This window comes from Pteropus medius, unplaced genomic scaffold (genome assembly GCF_902729225.1).
Source record: "Pteropus medius unplaced genomic scaffold, Ma_sr-lr_union100, whole genome shotgun sequence".
Lineage (NCBI taxonomy): Eukaryota > Metazoa > Chordata > Mammalia > Chiroptera > Pteropodidae > Pteropus > Pteropus medius.
The window spans coordinates 14296633-14318006 of record NW_024349519.1 but is presented as its reverse complement, the minus strand read 5'-3'; the positions used below and the strand labels follow the sequence as shown (position 1 = coordinate 14318006).

At 35.1% G+C, this 21374-nt stretch overlaps 2 protein-coding genes across 3 annotated transcripts in view; one reads left to right on the top strand and one right to left on the bottom strand.

Annotated features, from left to right (window-relative positions):
- KRAS (KRAS proto-oncogene, GTPase) overlaps positions 1–19583 on the bottom strand; it is a 35248-nt gene extending 15665 nt beyond the window's left edge. The window contains exons 1-3 of one of the 2 annotated variants that reach the window (XM_039882482.1): positions 19408–19583; positions 15423–15544; positions 1173–1351 (exon numbers count right to left, since the gene is read on the bottom strand). In XM_039882482.1, the coding sequence (XP_039738416.1) occupies positions 1173–1351; positions 15423–15533 (290 nt within the window). In that variant the 5' untranslated portion in view covers positions 15534–15544; positions 19408–19583. The remainder of the gene's footprint in view (positions 1–1172; positions 1352–15422; positions 15545–19407) is intronic. The other variant, XM_039882481.1, reaches the window with a different exon arrangement.
- On the top strand, positions 18901–21105 carry LOC120618600 (atherin-like). Its single transcript, XM_039882863.1, has 3 exons — positions 18901–19635; positions 19694–20234; positions 20997–21105. The coding sequence occupies exons 1-3, from the start codon at positions 18901–18903 to the stop codon at positions 21029–21031; spliced, it is 1311 nt and encodes a 436-aa protein (XP_039738797.1). The 3' UTR covers positions 21032–21105.
- Positions 21106–21374: the final 269 nt, after the last annotated feature.

The window sequence follows — 21374 nt, the reverse complement described above, 5'->3', positions numbered from 1 at the left end:
ATATGCAGGTAGGTCACATAATGAACAGAAAATATTGAAAAATTCTAGGCTAAAAAAGTGCTATGCCTAATTTTTAAAATTATAATCTTAGAAACATACTATGTTAAATATGTATATATAGAATTTAAAATGTTTTTATAAAAACATTAATTACAACATTAACATAATTTCCACATTCCTTTCTCAAGAAAGCACAAGTGGAAAGATTTTAATTTCTATGTGTACAACACTGATGTTACTACGCTGTTTATTCTGTACAAGTCCTTCTACAAGTTGATATTTTTCAATAAGATGTGCATAAACTCTAAATTTGGGGTAAAATTACATTCCTTCAAAATTGTAAGTGAATTTCAAAGATGTAGCATTGAAGAAAAAGCCAGTAGACAATGGAATCAGAACTGGTTCAAATTCTCAGTTCCTTTACGCATTAGTTTGCGTAAACTTGGACAAGTTAACGTATTTACACCTATTTACTATTCCACAAAAATATTATCACTCACCCAAATTTTTCTCTATTACTAGACTAGAGAGAAAACATGCTGTAAGAAATGAATAAAGCCGATGAATGTGATATTTGCTTAATGTGCAGTTTTATGAAAACTAAAGCCTCAAAGAAATAGAATATAAATTATACTCAATACAATGATTCTTTTAATAAAAGTTTTAAGATTTGTCAACTTTAAAACTGTAATTGTTCTAATACTTTAATCCTTTACAACTTCAGAGTTTTGTTTTTTTCCTTAAGTATCTAATATCTGATTCCAAAAAATTCTAACCAAATATATGTAATTATTTTTAAGGCTGTTTCAGTGGCACCACCTCATTACCTTTTTACATTTTTGTTGATGGTATTAATTTTTACGAGGGCTCTAGCTTTTAAGCTAAGCTGAAGCCTTGCTCCCCTAGTGCAGAGCAGTTAAGAACATGGGATTAGAGTCAAATAGGCCCAGGTCTCCATCCTGGTGCCACCACTGTCTACACCACCTGGAACAAGTTATTCAACTTCGCCAATTCTCATAAACTTCATTTGTAAAACCAGGATACTACCTACATCATAATTATTTTAAAATTTAAATTAGATAATTTCTGCACAGTGGTTAGCAAAGTCTCAATAAATGAAAGATTTACAATTAATCCTCAATGTCCATTTATGATATTCAATTTAAACCCACCTATAATGGTGAATATCTTCAAATGATTTAGTATTATTTATGGCAAATACACAAAGAAAGCCCTCCCCAGTCCTCATGTACTGGTCCCTCATTGCACTGTACTCCTCTTGACCTGCTGTGTCGAGAATATCCAAGAGACAGGTTTCTCCATCAATTACTACTTGTTTTCTGTAGGAATCCTGAGAAAGGAGAAACACAGTCTAGATTATTACGGTGTACCTTTCACTTTAAAAAAGGTATTATACACAACTCAAGAAAAAGAACCCAATTCAAAACTGGGCAAATCCCTTTAACAGACATTTCTCCAAAAAAGATACACGAATGGCCAATATGCACATGAAAATATATTCAGCATCATTAGGAAAGTGCAAAGCAAAACCACTATGAACTACTACTTCACAGCCATTAGGATAGCTATTATTTAAAGATTAAAAAAATGTAAATAACAAGTTTTAACAAGGATGTGGAGAAACTAGAACCCTTGACCACTGCCAATGGAAAGGTAAAATAGTGCAGCCATTATGGAAAGCAATTTGGCAGTTCCTCAAAAAATTAAATGTAGAATTACCATATGATCCAGCAATTCCAATGGTACTATATATAACCAAAGGAATTGAAAGCAGGGACTCAAACAGATACTTGTATGCCAATGTTCACAGCAGCATTATTTACCATAGCCAAAATACAAAAACAACCCAAGTGTTCTACCAATGGGTGGATAAACAAAATGTGGTATATACATACAGAGGAATATCGGCCAGAAAAAGGAATGAAATTCTGATATATGCCACAATATGGATGAACCCTGAAAACATCATGCTAAGTGAAATAAGCCAGGCACAAAAAGACAAATATCTATGAATCCACTCATATGAGGTACCTAAAATAGATTAAGTCACAGAGACAAAAAGTAGAATAGAGGTTACCTAGGGCTGAAGGAGAAGGGGTTGGAGAGTCATTGTTTAATGGGCAAAGTGTTTCAATTTGGGATGATGAAAACATTCTGAAAATAGAGCTAATGGCTGCCCAACATTGTGAATTTACTTAATGCCGCTGAATTGTGCACTTAAAAATGGCTGTATTGGTAAATTTTATGTTACGTATTTCTTATCACAATTTTAAAAAGGTTTACAAACAAGTGTTATAAAGAGATTCACCAATGAAAGTGTACCTATTAGTAACAAAAAGACCCAACTTCTTATAAAAGAAAGCAATTATTACAAAAATGGGATAGGTCTACTAACTCTGTTGTTCAGGGTGCTTTAGATGGCAAGAAAAATCAACTTACAAATAATTACCATGCATCTATTTTATTTACAGTCAAAGGAATATATAAGAGTATGGTCAATACTGAGGATTTTAAAGCCCTTATCCATTTCTGTAATCCTGGGAACAATATCTCACAGACAAATGGATATTACGATAACTCCGTAATAGAGTAAGACTGTCTTATCTGCAAATTCAGTGAGGCCTCTATTAAAAAGGGGAGGAGTGGAGAAAGATGGATATCTTAAAGAGACTATGCAACTCTAAGACTGAGTAAAGAAAAGGGGTAATATTAACACTCATTTTTTTCTGACTTTTGATTAATACTTATGCCTAAAAGATTTCACACACACTCTGCCAAAATAGGCCTCAATAAATAAGGGAAAAGGAATGGTGAATTGTGAAGTCATGAAATAAGAGATGGGACTGACAATAGATTTAAAGTATGAGCCATGGGCACTGTTTCTTATTGTTCCACAGTGGGCTGTAGCACTAGAGTGTCTTTAGTTCATGAATTACTTTATAAACATTCCATCATTAAAAAAGAGAATGGTCATTAAAAATCATGTTTTTTGATGAAATATTTCTAAATGTTTACAGTAGAACACAAAAATATATGTGTAGCATGATCCCAGTAAAATATATGTATATATCTATATAAATGTATCTGTACATAAATTTAAAAACTGATGGGATTATACCAAAATGTTAACAAAGGCTGTCTTTAACAGAGATAATTTAAGAAATAATTTATCTCCTGCTTATCTTTCTTTTTTTCCTAGATGCTATCTTAAATATATTCCCTTTTTTTGGCTTTTAATTTTTAAGTGTGAAAGACTACCATATTAGAATACGATCTCATGCTTACCTTTTAAAGTAAATTGTATTTTCCAAACTGTTTATAATAAAAATTAGTTATTTCACCAGTCAGAAAAAAAATGGATGGGAATTTATTTTCTAAGTAAGCTCTTTACTAAAACTTTGAACATTTGGTTGACATTTTATTATTTTAGCCTATTCCCTTAATTAACTACTTGAAAGAACTCTTGTATATTATAAAATTAAAAACCAGTGTTTTTGAAGTATAATGAAATAGCAGGACTTGAGAGCAAAGTACAGTGTCTTAGAGTTAATCCATTCATTACCCAGGTGTGGCTACAGACCAAAGACCTTTCTTTACCTGCTGTTGTCACCTCACATTCTTCACTTAACAATACTAACCTAAGTCAACCTTACAGTTAATCAGTTTCCTCAGTCTTTAAATATAAAATGTTCTACCAACAATAAAATTAAAGACTACAGTTTTTAGAGCTACACAAGTCTATACCTAAGGCGTGGCTGAGGGATTATTCACCATCTGCCCCCATATAATGTCTCCAAGATGTACCTCAATAAAGTCTCATTTACAAAATTTTCAAATACTTTGTTTCAAAAGTATATAATGTAGAATATTGGTAGTTTCTGCATGTATTTCATAACATATTTCCATGATGAATATTCCATCAAAGGGACTAAGAAACTGAGAAAGCAGTCTCTATTCACCAATCTATCATTCCTATTATCTTTTCCCTTCTAAACCCTAAAAATATTAAAGTTCTGTATCACATTCAGTTATTGAAAAAAGTAATCTACAACCTACTTATAAACAATGAGTAAAATCTGATTAGAAATAACAGATTTAGGTTAAAACTTCATTATTTCCAAAGTTAATTTTAACTAGTCTTCCTTAGAAGTATAATGTCACTGAGATATAAAAAGGCAATGCAATCTGGGAAAAACTTAAGAACTAAAGTGTTAAAAAGCAAAGTATGGTCTAAAAAGGATAGGTTTGCTGACAAAGCAGAAAGCAAGCACAACAAAAATGACATATAAATACTAAAGATTATGTTCAAACTTCAGGTTAGCCACTAGAAAGAGAAAAAACTTAGTCATCAATGTGGAATCTTTCCCGAGATTAGAGTCTAAAGGTTTCAGCACACCACTGCTCACAGGCCAAATCCTGCCCACCTGTTTTTGTATGGCCCAAGAGCTAAGAATAGTTTTTATGTTTTAAAATGGTTGTTTAAAAAAAAAAACAAAAACAAAAACTACGTGACAAAGACCCACATGGCCCTTTATAGAAAAGTCTGCCGACCCTGCTCTACGCTACTAAAATACCTTTTCACAAATCTCAAGTATTCCCAACACATGTCACCACTTTGAGAAAGTACAGGTTATCAAAGCCCAACTAGTTTAACAACACACAGATTCTACAACAAAACTAGTTAAGACTAGAGTAAGAAAAGGATCGAGACCTAACATTCTTAATTAGTATTATTTCCAGCCTTTGAAATAGAATAAAACTTTTAGATCGGGTACATAAAGTTACTAACATCCTTCAGAAATTAGGACAAAATAAAGCCATTTTAACGCAATGTAACAAAATATAAAATGAAGAAAAGTTATTCCAAATATTTTCCCTTACTCCCAGCTAAAGTGTTACTGTTTTATTTACTGAAATATTAAAAAACTTTTCTAAATGAATATACTATGCCAGCAAAAGTTAATCACAGGTAGAACTCAAACATTTCTAGTGATACAATAAACAGTCATAATCCTTTTGGAAAGCAATTAAAGTATTTATCAAGAATCATACAAATGCCTTTTACACAGTAATGCCACTTCAGGTAAACAACAATAAGGAAATATGGTTTATTTCTTTTTAAATGGTAGTTATAATAAAGATATACTTAACATGGCATCTTAAAATGTCTTATAGAGAAAAATTACACAGGTATTTAATACTGACCCATTATCTCAAGCCATTTATCTATCTTCAAAATATACTCCAAATCCAAGTACCCACCAACACCACCACTATCACTCGGGTCCATAACTATTTCGTCTCATGCAATCTACTGCTACTCCTTCCTTTCAGGGAACCCTGTTGTTACTCTTAAACAATATATTCTCCACATAGCAGCTAGTAACCATTTTTAATTATTACTTGCTTTAAATGTCATTCATTTGCTTAAAGTCCTCTAACAGCATCCCTTCATTCTTAAAAATAAAATCCAAAGGACTAATCACTCTCCCTCCTGGGCACCTGTTTTTTTCATAGCATGTTTTATAGTTTGTAACTATGTATTTATTTGTGTAATTGTTTTTAGTCTACGTCCCTTACTAGCCTCTAAACCCCATCATGGTTAGGCTCACCATTGTATACTCTGGGCATAAGTCTTAAACACAGTGGGTAATTGGTCTATTGAATAAATTAATGAATCCAATGTAAATATCTGTCTTATTCAAGGTAAAAACTATCTTATCAAAATAAGCACAAGTTTAATATATTTTAAATTATATTAAAATGTTATAAAATTTTAAATTATAATATTTTGAGTATTTTAATAAATATATTCAAGCAAGTTTTACATAAGAAAATTTTAATGTAAAAATGTAAACCTAACAATACATAGAGATTTTAAAACACTTATGGGACAAAAGAGAACAGGATTGCAGAGAAGACCCACCTTCAACTTATATATCTTGAAAAAGAAAAGGATTGAAACCAAATGTGGCAAATGTTAAAGATATCAAAAAAGTTGTTGATATATGCATGTTTATATTACTTTTTCATATAGCATTAAGAGTGTACCCACTTCATCACCACTAACAATCGATTTTATATTTTTATTTTTCTTTAAACTTGTCAATTTGTTACGCTAAAATTTCTTCTTTAATATTCATTTCTTTGAGGACTAATATATAATGTTAGTTTTTTTTATATTTTCTTATTTATTCCCATCACCTGTGTCCTTTGCCTGTTTAGAATTTCCATCTTATTTGCACTGACTTGTATGTTTTTTCAAAAGTGTTTTCCAGTTTATTAACATGCCTTTAAGTGTTGTTTTATGCATAGAAACTTATCTGTAGACCCAGTAGAGGAATTTGAAAGTTAAAACTAAATCATTCAAGAGGAGATTAAATTCATTGACTAGGATATCATTTTGTCATTTTTCTATTATAATTAATGGTAACCAGTTACTCCGTATGTTATCTTTTAACATACTCCACTTAGTTTTCCAACTCAGGCTGTAACTCTGACATGGGAAGACACACAGTAAACAAAAAACTTAAAGAAAGTAATAATTTTTACTAACGGTAACTATATTATTATTAATAGTAATTCTAACAACCAACATTTACTGAGCCCTTACTTATATGCCAGATACTATGATAAGCCTATTACAAGCATTATCCCATTTAATTTGTCTTCATGCTGCTGATTCCATCGGATGCTCTTGTAAATATGACTAAGACTACTAAAAATGTCAGCTAAAGTATTAAGGATTAACTCTTGAAATGTTTGTAAGGTTTTTCTTAATGTGTTAAGTATTTAATACTTTTCATGTACAGCTAAATAACACCGATAGGGAAAAATAAGAAAGCTTTACTCTCTTGATGTTCAAGTATTTTGTAACTTCTAAAAAGATTATTTAAACCCATCACAGAACGATGTGTTCCACACTACTGGTTATAAGCCATCAAAGGTTGCTGTAGATAGCTAATTCTTAAAAACAGAAACATCTCTCATCTACTCTAAGCCATTGTTCCTTCAGTTGTAGTAGTGCGTAAATAACACACAGGACTTTGTATACAGATTAGAACTGAAGATCATGAAAATCTCTTTACAAAATGAAAAATTATAAAATCCCTTTATAGCAGTGCTATAAAAAGTTTACTGTATTATTTTATATATTACATTGTACATGCTATTATAGGCAAAAAAGGTAGGGGGCAGGCCACCGGCTGCCAGGAGCTATACGGCAACCATAGTATCCTATCCTTATAAAAATCACTGGGCATCTGCACTTGAACTCCTTTTTGCAAAACCAGTCAGAGTATTTCAAAATAAGTATGATGGAGGAGGATAAGCTCCAGGGAAGGAAAGTTAAGACACTGAGGGTTACAAAGAATTTCTGTTTAGACTAGGGAGCAAGGGCGTTAAAAGAACTTGTTTTCATGATCAAATTTTTGATTAAGACATTCATTAAAAGTAAGAATAAAGAAAACAAAGACTTCTCTACAATGACAGATAATTAAAATAATAATTTCGAATCTTAGCTTAAGACTAGAAAAAATAAAGTGTACCAGTTTCCAAGAGATAAAACTGGTTCAACAACTTGAATAAACTCAAGGAAAATTTGCTCCCTAACAGACTTTGAAATAAGGATATTATAAGCATATGTCTGTAACCTGTTGAAGTCATGTGGCATTCTCCAACAAATTATCACTTAGTGCCACGGTCAGAATATGAGACTAAATCAATCATGAACCTAATCTTAATTATAAATGCTAATATGTTTTTCATGTTTTGTATTATGTGTCTCTCAGCTATTCTTTTAATTGGCCTGGTACTAATTTCTTTATCCAAAATACATCTGCATTATCCAATCTGTTGAAGTTTTAAAAGGGGGGAAGAATGTAAATAATCTAATGGCATCTAATACGTTAGGGACTTTTCTCCCTCAAAAATGAATATTTACTTTTCCCTCTCAAACGGGATATGCTCATTTTGAAAAACCAAATACTAGAAAATGAATGTTTGACATATGTCCTACCATATTTTATGTTCGCATTCACATTGTTTTTAAATAAATGGAATCATATTCTACACAATGTTCTATGACACACCTTTACTTAAATAATGGACACTTTTCAATGTCAGCACATATAGACCTACCTAGTCCTTTAAACGACTGTAAATTTGTATAGATATACACAAATTACTTCGCCCATTCCCTATTGGTAGACATGTAGATTTTTTCCATTAAAAAAAAAAAAAACTGTAATAAAGATTCCTGTGTATTCACCTTGAACACTTATCCAGATGAATTCTTGGGATAAATTCCTAGAAGTGGTCAAAGAACACATAACTTACATTTTGATACATACTGCCAAATTGACCCACAGACCTACAGACATTTGTAAGGCTATATTTCCATTTATAGCATAAATAGTATACATTTCTCTATACCTTTCCCAGCACTGTTATTCTAATCTTGGCCAATATGAAAGTAAAAAAATGCTGTTTGTTTGAACTTGCATTTCTATGTTAATGAAATATCTTTTTTATGTCTTATTTGTTGTATTTTTTTGGTGGATACATTGGCTATTTATATCCTTAGCCCCTCTTTTTCCCATTTTGATGTTTCCTTTTTTCTATTTTATATAATATGTATTATATATAATATTAATATAATGTTTTCCAAGATTTCCATTTGTCTTGTAGTTTTGTTAAAGATGTCTTAATTTTTATGAAATAAATAGCTCAACCTTTGCCTAAATGTTCTCCTAAATGGTTTAAGAATATTTCGAAAATAAAAAAGATTCCTATTTTTCTCACTGGAGAAAAAATTATCATAATTCTACAAATAAAGAAGTTAACCTAATGTTAACTCAATCTGTGTTATTTAGATAATACTGCAAGAACCAGGATTTAAGACTAACATTATCATTTTTATTTCAACACTGTCTAATGTTTAACATTAAAATTTATACAAGATAGAACCAGGATTCTCGCCATGGGAGAACAAAGATATGGAGAGAAGTGAGAAAGAATGAACTCATGATTTTTAAATAAAATGTGTCTTAGCTCTGTCCCTTGAAAAGGTCTAGAAGCAGTGACACACCAATAGCAATACACATATCTAACATCCGGGATATTTCTAAATACCATTTCCCATTCAGGGTGGGGATACATGGAAAGAACAAGGTGAACTTGGAACACATTGTGCCAGAAAGTAAGGAAGGGGACATGTCAAAAGGATACAGCAACCAGACTGAAAGGTATGCCACTGGCTATATCAAAAACAAATTTGAGAATAAGTATCAATAATCACAGTAATAGACTTTAATACAATGAATAAAAAAAGAATCCATTAGTCCATACTGATATAAATAAGACAAATCAAACAAATATATAAGAAGAGAAACAGAGCTCTTATTTATGGTAGATGTCAATTAATAAATGTAGAAATGACAGAGTTAGAAGATTACCTACCATTCTGCAACTCCTATGGTAGTAATTAATTCTGGTGAGAATTATCAGTGGATGCTACATCCCACTGGGTGCAAATATGTTGGGGAACAAGATATTTATAGTCTCAAAGTATCTACCCAAAGAGTATATATTAATTATAAGGAACCGAAGATAGCTTTACAGAGAGAAAACAGACATCACCTTAACCAAATAATCAATGTTAACATCAACAATAATGAGACAAACCGGCATCATGTGCCTCCTGATGTGATGCACAGTAAATACAACATCACTTATGTAGTATTCCTGCCAAAACTCTTTAAACTGAATCAAACAATAAGAACTAAACAACTAAATGGCTGGCCTGAATTTTCAAAAAGTATCATTGTCATGAATGACTAAGAAAAGCTGAGAAACTGGTCTAGATTAAAAGAGATTTTAAGACGTGACAAGTAATTTTTTGATCCTGGATGGGGGAAGGAATTGCTAAAGGGCATTCTGGAAACTGATAAAATGTGATTATGGACTATTAGATAATGTATTGTATCAACAGTGATTTTCCTAAATTTCATCACTGCATTGTAGTCATACAAAGAAATGCTCTTGTTAGAATAAGGTCAGCAAACTTTTCTGTAAAGGGCCAGGTAGTAATTGGTGTCTGGTGCAACTACTCAACTCAATCATTGTAGTGTGAAAGCAGCCACCAACAACACATAAACACACAAGCCTGGCTGTGCTCCAATAAAACTTTATAAAAACAGACAGTAGGCTGGATTTGGCAAGCAATCAGGTCATAGCTCACAGACCCCAGTGTTAGAAAACACAAGTTTAGAGGTAAAGAATAATAATGTGTGCAACGTACTCTCAAATAGTTCAGCAAAAATAAATAACATGTATTCAAGTATGTATGTGCATGCTATATACCTGCATACATACATTATGCACATATAAAGAAAAAGCAAATATGTCTAGTTTACAGCTAACAAGTATCCACTGTACTATTTTATTTTACTATTTTTCCATAGGTTTGAAATTTTTCAAAATGAAAAGTTGAAAAACTACCTAAAGTAAGCACTGTCCTTACTTACTCCTCTCAAATACTTTATTTTTATTACCTATTTCTGCTAAATTTATTACATTAAGATCACAATAACATAACTGTTCCATAAATCTAGGCACTATGAGCTAATATAGTTGAGAAGCAAGAAATCTACTGCCCTTCCGAAGCATAAAGCCTCTAAATTAAGTTATATACAATTAAGGTTATTGTCTAACTGATGTTCAAAATATATCTAAGACCAATAAGCTCCATGAAGGCATCGATTTGGTCCCTTTTGCTCCTCAATGTATCTCCAGCCCCTAGGAAGACTGCACAGGTACAGAATGGGCACTGAATAATATTTATGGAATTAAAGATTTAGCAGCAATGTTAAAACCAGAATCTTAAGAGATGCCAAACCATAACTTTTTTTTCCTTTCACTTATTTCCATCACCAATTTTCGTTTGTATGTTTTTAAAGCTTTCTATTTACAAAAACCCAAGTTAAAATAAAACATGTCCAATAATTTTTAACATTCAGGTCTAAATAAATAGTTATTACTATTAGGGAAATATTTATTCTTAAATTGACCTAAATACAGTGCCTGAATTTTGTGTTAGTTTATTCTAAAAATCAGGTACTCACAATTACTATAAAAATCTACAAAATGTGAACTTTCACAATTTGCCACTTTTGAATTGGCCCTTCCTAACACCCCATGTAACACATCACGAAGCATTGAACTCTACAAGGTACCTCCTGTGTGCAGGTAAAGAAATTCAGAGCCACAGTGCCACTTTTTATTACCTCAAACAAAATTATCTCAATCAGTAATAACAATAAAACCACCCTATTTGTTCATATACCAACTCATTTCCTTTCTACATTAAAAACAGTCACCTACATATTTAGTTAGGCCCAACTAGTCCACAATAATCTTAATATTAACAAAGTAAACTCATACTTTAGATTTTAAAAAAATTAGTTATATAAAGTAAAACTTTTAAATAAAATTTGTATTTATAAATTGATTATACCCATAATTTAAATAAAAATATCCAAACTTAGTATGTATTTCATTTTTATTATAAAAGCAAGTTAAGTTGACCAGTAGAGGGCACTCACTTGAAAGGGGGAAGAATTGGCCAGAGTCTTGAAGAGAAATGCATTTACAAAATTGCTATGTTTACTTCATTTTAAAAATAGAATGTTTTAATAGAGTGCTAAAGTAAGCTAACATATATAACATATTACTGGTTTAGAAAAGGTAAAGTTTAAATTACATTATGTTAGAAAATATAACAGAAACCTAATTCAGGGACTTGAATTTAACAATTAAGGGATGCTTAAAGCTAGATGTAACATATATTAAAGTGTCAAGCTCAACACTACTGACATTTTGGGCCAGGTAATTATTTGTTGTGGGGGCTATCCTACATACTACCCACTACAGGCACCAGTAGCAGTCCCTCTCCCCTCAAGCCGTGACAACAAAAATATCTGAGATATTGCCAAATGCCCCTGAGAGGCAAAGTCATCCATCCACCCTTCATTGATAACTACCAATACATACAGTAAAACCAGAAAATTAACAGCTTACAAGATTATACAATTTTTTTAACACTATTCTTCAATACTGGTATATTACTATTTTTCTCTCTATACCTTATTCAGCAAATAAAATAAATTCCATAATTAACATGGAAAAATTTTTTAAAAAGAGGAAATGATAAATCTTTTTGATTATAACTCAGAGTACTAAAGATGAAACAAGTCAATCCAATTATAAATCCATTCTTCCTTACTGAGTAGGAAACTATTTCATCAAAGAAAGAAATAATACTTGGACTGAATTATAAGTGTCATATTAACAGAACCATGCAAATGTGAATGAATTAGAGCCTAAAAATAAAAACTTCTATATCTATTTTTACTAGCATATTATGTCCACTAGATACACAATATGTATTTGCTAACTGATCAACTGTTCATTCTGACCTCTATAACTACTTGTATTTTTTAAGACAAAATTTTTCTTCTTCCAGCAAGTTTTCCCTTACTAAATACATTTCAGAGAACATGTTTTGATAACAGTAAGTAATCTCTAAACTATAAAAACATATATTATTTCTAGCTTGGCATTTTATTTGGGGGATTGCTCTGAGTTTGAATAATCTTGCACTACTAATGAAGTATTTCATTATCTCTGGAACTCTTTGATGGGCTTCATAAAAGATAAAGGAAAAAATTTTTCAGAATGGAAGCAAAGGTGATTATATGCATAGTCTCAAATATAAACATACTCCATGTATGCATCATACCTGTCTAATTCTATATCATATCTCTGCCATTAAGATGCCATTAGATAGTATACTGATAAATTTGTAATTAGTAAGTTCAAATTTTGGTATACTGATAAATTTGAATCAGCCTCCACTATTAAATATTTCTTAGCTTGAAGGCTAATTTTTCATTTTTAAGACATTTTAAAGGTACACAGGAAATTCCACTTAACTTGGTCGTAGAAAACGTAAGATGCCACTACTTCCTAGCTAAGTATCCTTAACCAAGTTACAACCTCCATTTTTATCTATAAAATGAATGAAACAATGACCACCTTTCTTATCTCACAGTATAAATCTCTGCAAATCCTAAACCACTAGAAAATGTGATATTACTTATTAAATATTTTTTCTCATCTATTTCCATTTCTTTTAATGCAGAAAAACAGGTTAGAATTCAAATGTGCAAACTCTATGTCTTCTCTCATTTTCTCTGATAACATTATTCACCAATGAAAACCTAACAGAGTAGCAATATCGCCATTCTTTAACTTTTACAAAAACATCGAGTCAGCATTATTGCTTAACTATTAAAATAAACTACAAAATTCTCTTGTCTTTCTTGTAGTTGAACTACACACTAAGAATTTAATGTGTAAGATGCCTCAAAGAATCTCTGATGCCTCTTCCCAGGCGGCTACACTAGTGAGGGAACATCAGTTTCAAAAATCACAGGTAATCAATGTTCCAAAGTCAGGTTTTTGGGTTTGGCAGAAATCATAATCGAGGTATGGGTTTGAGTTTATAAATTTTTTCTACCTTTCCTCAAAATAAAGGATTAACTTTTAACTTTAGCTCTTTAAGATTTATATTGCATTTAAACAATTCTCACCAAAAAATTTCCTAACCTATTTTATCACATTATCACACATATAGTATTCATGACCTCTGACAGGAAACAGTGTAATAGAATTCTTCGTATTTTCAGAGAAGATGGAGGATACTTCTGCTAAAACTATCTTCCAAAATCCGAAGAAAACTTCCATGCTTAACCTGAATTCTATTTAAAACTTCCTTTGACTTCTGATTTAAATGGTAGAGTATGCCAAGTGCCCTTGGCTTTAGAAATGAGTGAGCTATTTAATCCTCGTGGAAGAAACAAAACAAAACAAAACCATCATGTATCATTGAACTGACTTGTAAAGAAAAAATAGAGACTATTAGATAGGTGGTCTACTTCAGTTAGACTTCTTCTTTAGTAATGCAAATTCTTAAACCTGGAAGCCAAATAAAAGTTGCTTCTATGTTTAAATCAAATCTTTGTAAATAAGTGTTATTTCTCCGGTTCTTTTCTCTGCAGTACCAAAAATATTTGGCATTTCCTTATAAAACTTATCTATCAATCCTCGAAGTTCTAAACCGTATAAACATCTTCCCAAGGCCACCAATGCCCTCAGAATATAACTCAGTGCAGTCAAAATGTTTCTTCAAGGCATTACAAAACACTGTCCCTTAACAGGGCATTTGACAGCATATTACCTTAACAAGGCATTCTAGATTACAAAGCTTGGGACTCAGAGAAAGTTCTGGGAAATTTTTCAGAACTGATATAAAAAACTGGTATATGGGATCTAGAATAAAAGTAAGGGGTTAAGATTGCTTATCCTGAGGTACAGAAGTCTAAGAAATAATCTAACAACATAAGTCTATTTCAAAGACAAAGCAATATACTTATTTCCATCTCCACTGATGCTAAACTTAACGTGAAAATTTAGATTATGCATAAAATACATAATAATTACATCATAGAAATGAGTTAATGAGGACAGTTCTGTTACCCCCTCCTAAAGGTCTTTGGGATTAAATTAATCCTTATCTGCTTGATACTACCTAACCTCTCAAGGTCTCTTCCAGGCCTTTATTTTATCATTTTGCTGTTGGCCTTTACTTTGGTAATTTTTCATTAACCTAAAAAAGTCTGAAAATTATTCATTAATTAATTTGTAATAAAAACAATTCTAACATTTCCTTGAGTAAATTAAAAAGGACTGCAAAGGATTGGCAGTTGTAACCTTATATATCACCTGATATATATATAAGCAAAGAATGAGCTTATAAAAATGCATCAAGTAGCTGTAGGTTCTCCACTACTTCAATACGAAAAGAAAACAAGGAACTACTATTACCTTTTTTAATCAACCATCAAAAGATTGCATTTCACCAGTATAATTCAACTCTAACATGTGACATCAAAATATATTAAAAAAAAAAAAAAGCCCATAAAAATAGTAGCTACGTTTTAAAAAAAATTACTGTTAGGTACAGATAAGATGTAAATTTACATTTTCACCCTCTCATAAACTCTGATACATACTTCTATCAAAATGCGCATATACTAACACAGAATGAACATCATGGATCTTGAGATTCTTCTGAGAGAAGGGCTTTCCAATATCTATGGTTACCTGTAACTTTAGGATAAAGCCTGGAAACCCAAGTCTGATAACTTAATAAAACTATTTTCAGTGTGATTATCTTGTAATAAATAGTCATAAAAATGATCAAGAAAATCTTTTTTTTTTTGGTACCCACATGATGGGCCTGCACAAATCAATATGCATAATATTAAAACAAGATTTACCTCTATCGTAGGATCATATTCATCCACAAAGTGATTCTGAATTAGCTGTATCGTCAAGGCACTCTTGCCTACGCCACCAGCTCCAACTACCACAAGTTTATATTCAGTCATTTTCAGCAGGCCTTATAATGAAAATAATAAAAATGTGACTAAATTAGAACATGTGTCACACATGAGGTTAATATAATCCCAACACTCTATCAATACCTTTTAATACAAATTCACTTTCATATGGAAAATTATTTCAAAATATCTCACAAAATTCAATGAAAATAGAGACTATTACATAGGTGGTCTACTTTAGTTGGACCACCTATAATTAGTGACCTATTATATAGGTGGTCAAACTTCAGTTAACCACAGATGTGTACTGCAATAAATTGCACTACATTCACAAACTCCCACATCAACATTTGAGAAAAATGCCGAGTACAAAGTTCTTTTATCTTATATTCAGGTTGTTCTCTCCAAACAGCCAGTCTGCTGTTCTGTAGCAGTTAATGGCTCTCAAAGGAACATGCCATGACTTTACTCAGTACAAGTGTCTAGCACAATGCTCTATACCCTGTGGACACACCCACACAAAACTGTTGACAGCTATCTCTACAGTATTCCTAGTTGGCTCTGGCCCCTAAGAGTTACAAGTGGATATGCTGAGTGTCTTTGTTGGAGCAAAGAGCTATAGAAAACTTTAAAAAGCACCATCATAGTTAGTTCTCCTGGAGAGTTAGCAAGAATCAGATGGAGTGTGTTGGATTGGCGGTGGGGGGTGGTGGTGAATTATCAAATAAAGCTTAACTGTGCAATGAGGAAATAAAAATTGAGACACCAAAGCAGATAAAGACAAAATTTGATGACATTTTAATCTATAAAATATCAGCTGGGGGAAATAATGGTGTAAAAATTAAGAGAACTTTGAGAATTTTTAACTATTCACTATTGTTGATTTGATCATCAATCATAATATATAATATATATTACTAGTGCTGAAAAACAGCACTCTGCATAAGAAAAATATAATCGTATAAACTTTAAATATAAGCACTGCTTCTAGTGAGACAATTTAAAAAATTAGTGAATATTTCTCAATAATGCATGTGACTTATTCTTTGCATCTTGTACATTGTCTAGAGACATACAACTTGTAAGGTTAACAGCACAAGACAAAGTATTTAGTCAGCTGTTTCAAACTTTTTGAAATAAAATAAACTTATTTATCTCCTTTCCCTTAATAACTACATAATATTATAAACAAGGAACTGAGAAATGGCAGTAAATGCACATTATACATAGTCCCAAATTAATGAATGTGCAGATATAAACACTATATACATGTAGCATCCTATTTACTGAAGACCAAGAGTTATTCGAATAGGCACCAAAAAAAAAAAAGATAATATGGTTTTCCAAATGATAACATACTAACCACCTCCTCACCCTATTTCTGAACCTTCTCACAAAGAGCAGACAGGCTAGACAACTGTTATATCACAGACTGTCACATTACAGCTCCCTGACCTATTCTGCGCCACCCAGCTTTACTTGCTCTTGTCTAGGGCTATCTAGGGAGCCACTACAAAACATGTATGTTATTCCGTTTGCTCCCACTTTCTATTTCAAACATAAACCCTTACAAATGGGACAGATGAGGAGAATCACATCAAAATGTATCTTCTAGCTCGCTGCTCACCAAGCTCCACAAAACAATTTAGACGGCCTAGAAAAGCAGTTCTCAAACACGGTCCAGGAACCCATTAGGGTTTCTAAGGCTTTGCGGGGATCCAAGAGGTTAAAACTTTTAACATTATACTACTACAATGTCAATACCCTTTCCACTCCTGCCCTTTCACAAGTCTACAGTATTGTTTTCCAGATGTGTGAACACAATAGACTGAATGTAGAAGCAGATAAGAGGATCTGGATGTCGGCTATTAAGCCACACAATTAAGAAGATTTGCAAAAGTGTGAAACAAGGCCACTATTCTCACTAATTTTTTGGTTTTGTTTTGAAAAAGTCATTTTCCATAAAATGCCATTTACGTTATCAAGTAATGGGCTTATCATTTCTATTTTTTAAATGAATTAATAAATGTTTAAAATTCTCAGTCTTCATTTCTATGATGGTAAATATTGACATACCCCATTTTGAGATCTTCAGTAATTTTGAAGAGTGTAAAGGGGTCCTTACAACCAAAAAGTTTGCTAGCCTAGGAGATCCTGTGGATACTGGATTAGAGAAAGCTTAGCTGTATATATGTGTGAACTCTGAGACAAACACACCTTCTGGTCTACTTGTTTATCCAGTGGCTGTTTCTGGAAGAAAAAAAAAAATCCTTAAACTGGACTTTAAAAATCCATTTAAGTAACACTTAAGTCCATTAAAGAAAACTTGGTTCCCAAGTAGACTTACTGAAGATCACATGCCAGAAGGAGCCCCCTCACCCAAAGCTACAAAAGCTAGCAAGGGTTGGAAGTGCGACCGGAACCCAACATTTTGGTAAAGAAAAAAATTTTCACTTTTATTTATCACAAAACTGAATTATCATCTCTTCTACCATCTTTTTAACCCAGGTATGCCTGTGGATGGCTAGTCTCAAAGCAAGTAATACTGAAATCAATCATACTTGATGTCTATAGTCTATTACACGTTCGAGTCAGCAGTTTGGACCTCAGTCACCTAACAGTGACATCATTCATATGGTTGATTCTGAGATAATGATTATGAACAGACTTTTTCCCTTTGTAGTTTTTTAAATGATTTTTTTTCCATTACAAATGTAATTGTGTAAAAATCAGAAAACATCTTTTTGTTGTTAATTTCATAGATATCAAGATTTAAGAAGGGTAGCTTATTTCAATTAGGTGTCTGGCAGATTGGTATAATTAACTCTTGTAAGTCAGTTTAAAAAATTGTGCGTGCTGTTTTAAGAGAACTGTAATAAGTCTTGAGATGGGGGTCAAATTTGTAAGGATGAGGGTGATACAGAAGAGATAAAGGAAAGGGCAAGACAGGCAAATTAAACTTCAAGTATAATTTTGGCTATTACTGTCTACACTCAACTAGCAAGGGAAAAGCCCTGCTTCTGCTCTGCGGGTCTTCTGCGTGTGTTTTAACTTGACAAAGCAAAACAGACCTTCTGGGATTAACTTTTTCCTTTTCACTAAGTCAAAGGCTTTACGTTGTAGGGTGTTGGCCACCTGTTCTTCCACCACCATCTATCTCTACCTCCACCTCCTCTTTTGTAGCCACAGCAATGTCACAGCCCATACATGGGGGAGGGGAGCAGTCAGGAACTCGGCTGCAGATGCATTTTTCCCCAAACACAATAACCTCAAATAGTGTGGTCTCTAAGCACTTTCCTATGCTCTTCCACAACGTGACCTCCCCTTCTTACTCATATATCCCCCTACACACTGAAATGGACCACTATCTGTCCAGTCTGCGCTCGAGGGAGAAGTTTATTTCTTCGTCCTAGAGATGCTAGATGCAGCAGAGAAGGCAGTAACCGAGGCAAGCCGAGTGCTGGGTAGGGAGGGAGAGGTGCGGGAGCGAAGGGAGAGAGAGGGAGAGAAAAAGACGACGAGGGGGAGGGGAGACTGGAGCGCAACGGGAGTAACCTCCACCGCACCCGAGCGCCCGAGGGGCAGCCCGCCCGGCCCGCGAGTTTCTCCCCGGCCGCCTCCAGCGGCGGCTCTCGGGGAGGAAGGAAGGGGTTCCCCGTCCAGGAAGCAGCACAAGCGGCGGCCGCCTCTAGCCTCACCCTCCTCAGCCCCGCACCGCCTATTCCTCATTCCCCGCGTCGCCGCGTCCCCGCGCCTCCCCCGCAAACCCCCCAACGGCGTCTGCCCGCCCTCCCGTGCTCCGCGCCCCCTCCCCGCCCCTCCGAGGACCCCTAATTCATTCACTCGCCGCCGGCCCCACCCGGCGCGGGCGAGGAGGGTCGGGACCAGGGCAGGGGCCCAAGGGGGGTGGTCCTCTCCGTACCTCTCTCCCGCACCTGGGAGCCACCGAGCCTCTGGCCCCCGCCGCGCCTTCAGTGCCCGCACTGCGCTCGCTCCCAGTCCGAAATGGCGGGGGCCGGGAGTACTGGCCGAGCAGCCGCCACAGCCGCCGCCGCCGCCGCCGCCGCCACCACAGCCGCTGTGCCTCCGCCGCCGCGGCCGCCGCCGCCGCCTAGGGAAATCGAGCTCCGAGCACACCGATGAGTTCGGGGCCGGGCGGCCGCAGAGGGCAGAGCTATCGACGCGCTCGGCGCTCGATTCCTCTCTAGAAGGGCGTGCGGGGAGGGAGCGGCCGAGGGCGGTGTGGGAAGAGGGAAGAGCGCGAGCCGGCGAGAGCCGCCGGGGACGAGGAGGAGGCCGGGCCGGGCCGGGCCGGGCCGGGCCGGGCCGGGCTGGCGGAGGAGGAGCGGGGGCCCGGGCGGCGGAGGAAGGCGGTGGCGGAGGGCGGTGGAGCACGGCCGGCGCAGCGGGAGGGTCTGAGCGGTGTCTCCGCGGGGGGCGCTGCTGGACCCACGCGGCGACCCGCCCCCAGGCTTTCACCGCAAAGCCAGACCGGCAGCCGCAGATTCGGACCCTGGCCGGCTCTCGGTCGGCCACACGCACATCAGAGAGACACCATAAGTGACGCCGCAGCAACCCTATCGGGTCCACACCGAGAAGCTGCGAAACCCCGCCAACCCTCGGGGTCGGCCTACACTTGTGCACATTCATTTACTGTCATTTACTGCATGGACATAAACGTGCAGTCACCAAATGCGGGAGGAAGAGACCGAGCTGTCAGTCCCTCACCCTGGGGCTTTCTAATCTTAGGTAGGTTATTACCAGCTTCAACACTCGGGCTGGGAACCTAGCCCCAGGCCCAAACTAACCTGACAAATCCTTTCTTCACTAATCTTATAGGGGAGAGGTGTCTGTGGTTTTCTGTTGTTTCTATGGCTATTCTGAAGCCATCACGGGTCTCCCTGGACAGGGACCTCAAACGTACCTATTGCCCTCGACGGCATAAGCAGAAGACAAGTTATTTTTAAGTAGAAATGCCCTTGATAGTTTAGACCTGAGGAGAAACATTCAAACATTAATTAGAAGATTGAGATTAATCAGTTAACACGTTAAACAATGGAGCGATTAAACCGGCTAACATACCCAGAGTCTGCGTGGATAAACTACCTAAAAAGGTAAATTGTCCACATAATAAAACATGAATAAAACAATTATTTTTAAACCCTAACTGTTAGGTCTGATAACCTAGGCCTTATACCAACTGTCACCCTTTCTTCTTACCCCTATGTAGGCTGTAATCTGCAAGGTTTGTTCCTCTCATAGCAATTGGTAACAGGTGGAAGAGGTAAAAGAGAGAAAGTGAAACACACACGTTTACTATAAATCCACAAAGCTTCCTCCATCTACTTACAAGTCTTCATTCAAATGTCTTCTAATGAGTGCTCAAAAGATCATCCAATAGTGCATCTTTCACCCGCTTCTCCCAAATCCTATTTCTTCCCTTTTTCTCTAGAGCACATATGACCTAATATAGTATATAACATTTATTTTGTTTTCTTGTCTCTCTCCCAGCAGGATATAAGTTCCATGAGGGCAAAGATTTTTAACTGTTTTATTTACTGATATATTTCCAGCACCTACAACACAATAGGCATTCAATAAATATTTGTGGAATGTTGAATGAATTGAAGTTATGTACCCTCCTTCTAAACTCTGTGACTCTAAATCTTAGGCTAAGTGCCTTAGCTCTCTGTAATCTCAGTTTTCACCTTCTTACCAAATCTACCTTTAAACTCACCCAGGTCACCTTCTGATAAACCACATCCTATGGAGTCTAGAAAAGAATCTTCCTGTAATGCACACAATGAGTTTTTGTTAAATCAATGAATTTGCACTTATTTTTTATGTTGGTTTGTAGCCATTCTTCAATATGAATCACAGATTTATTTT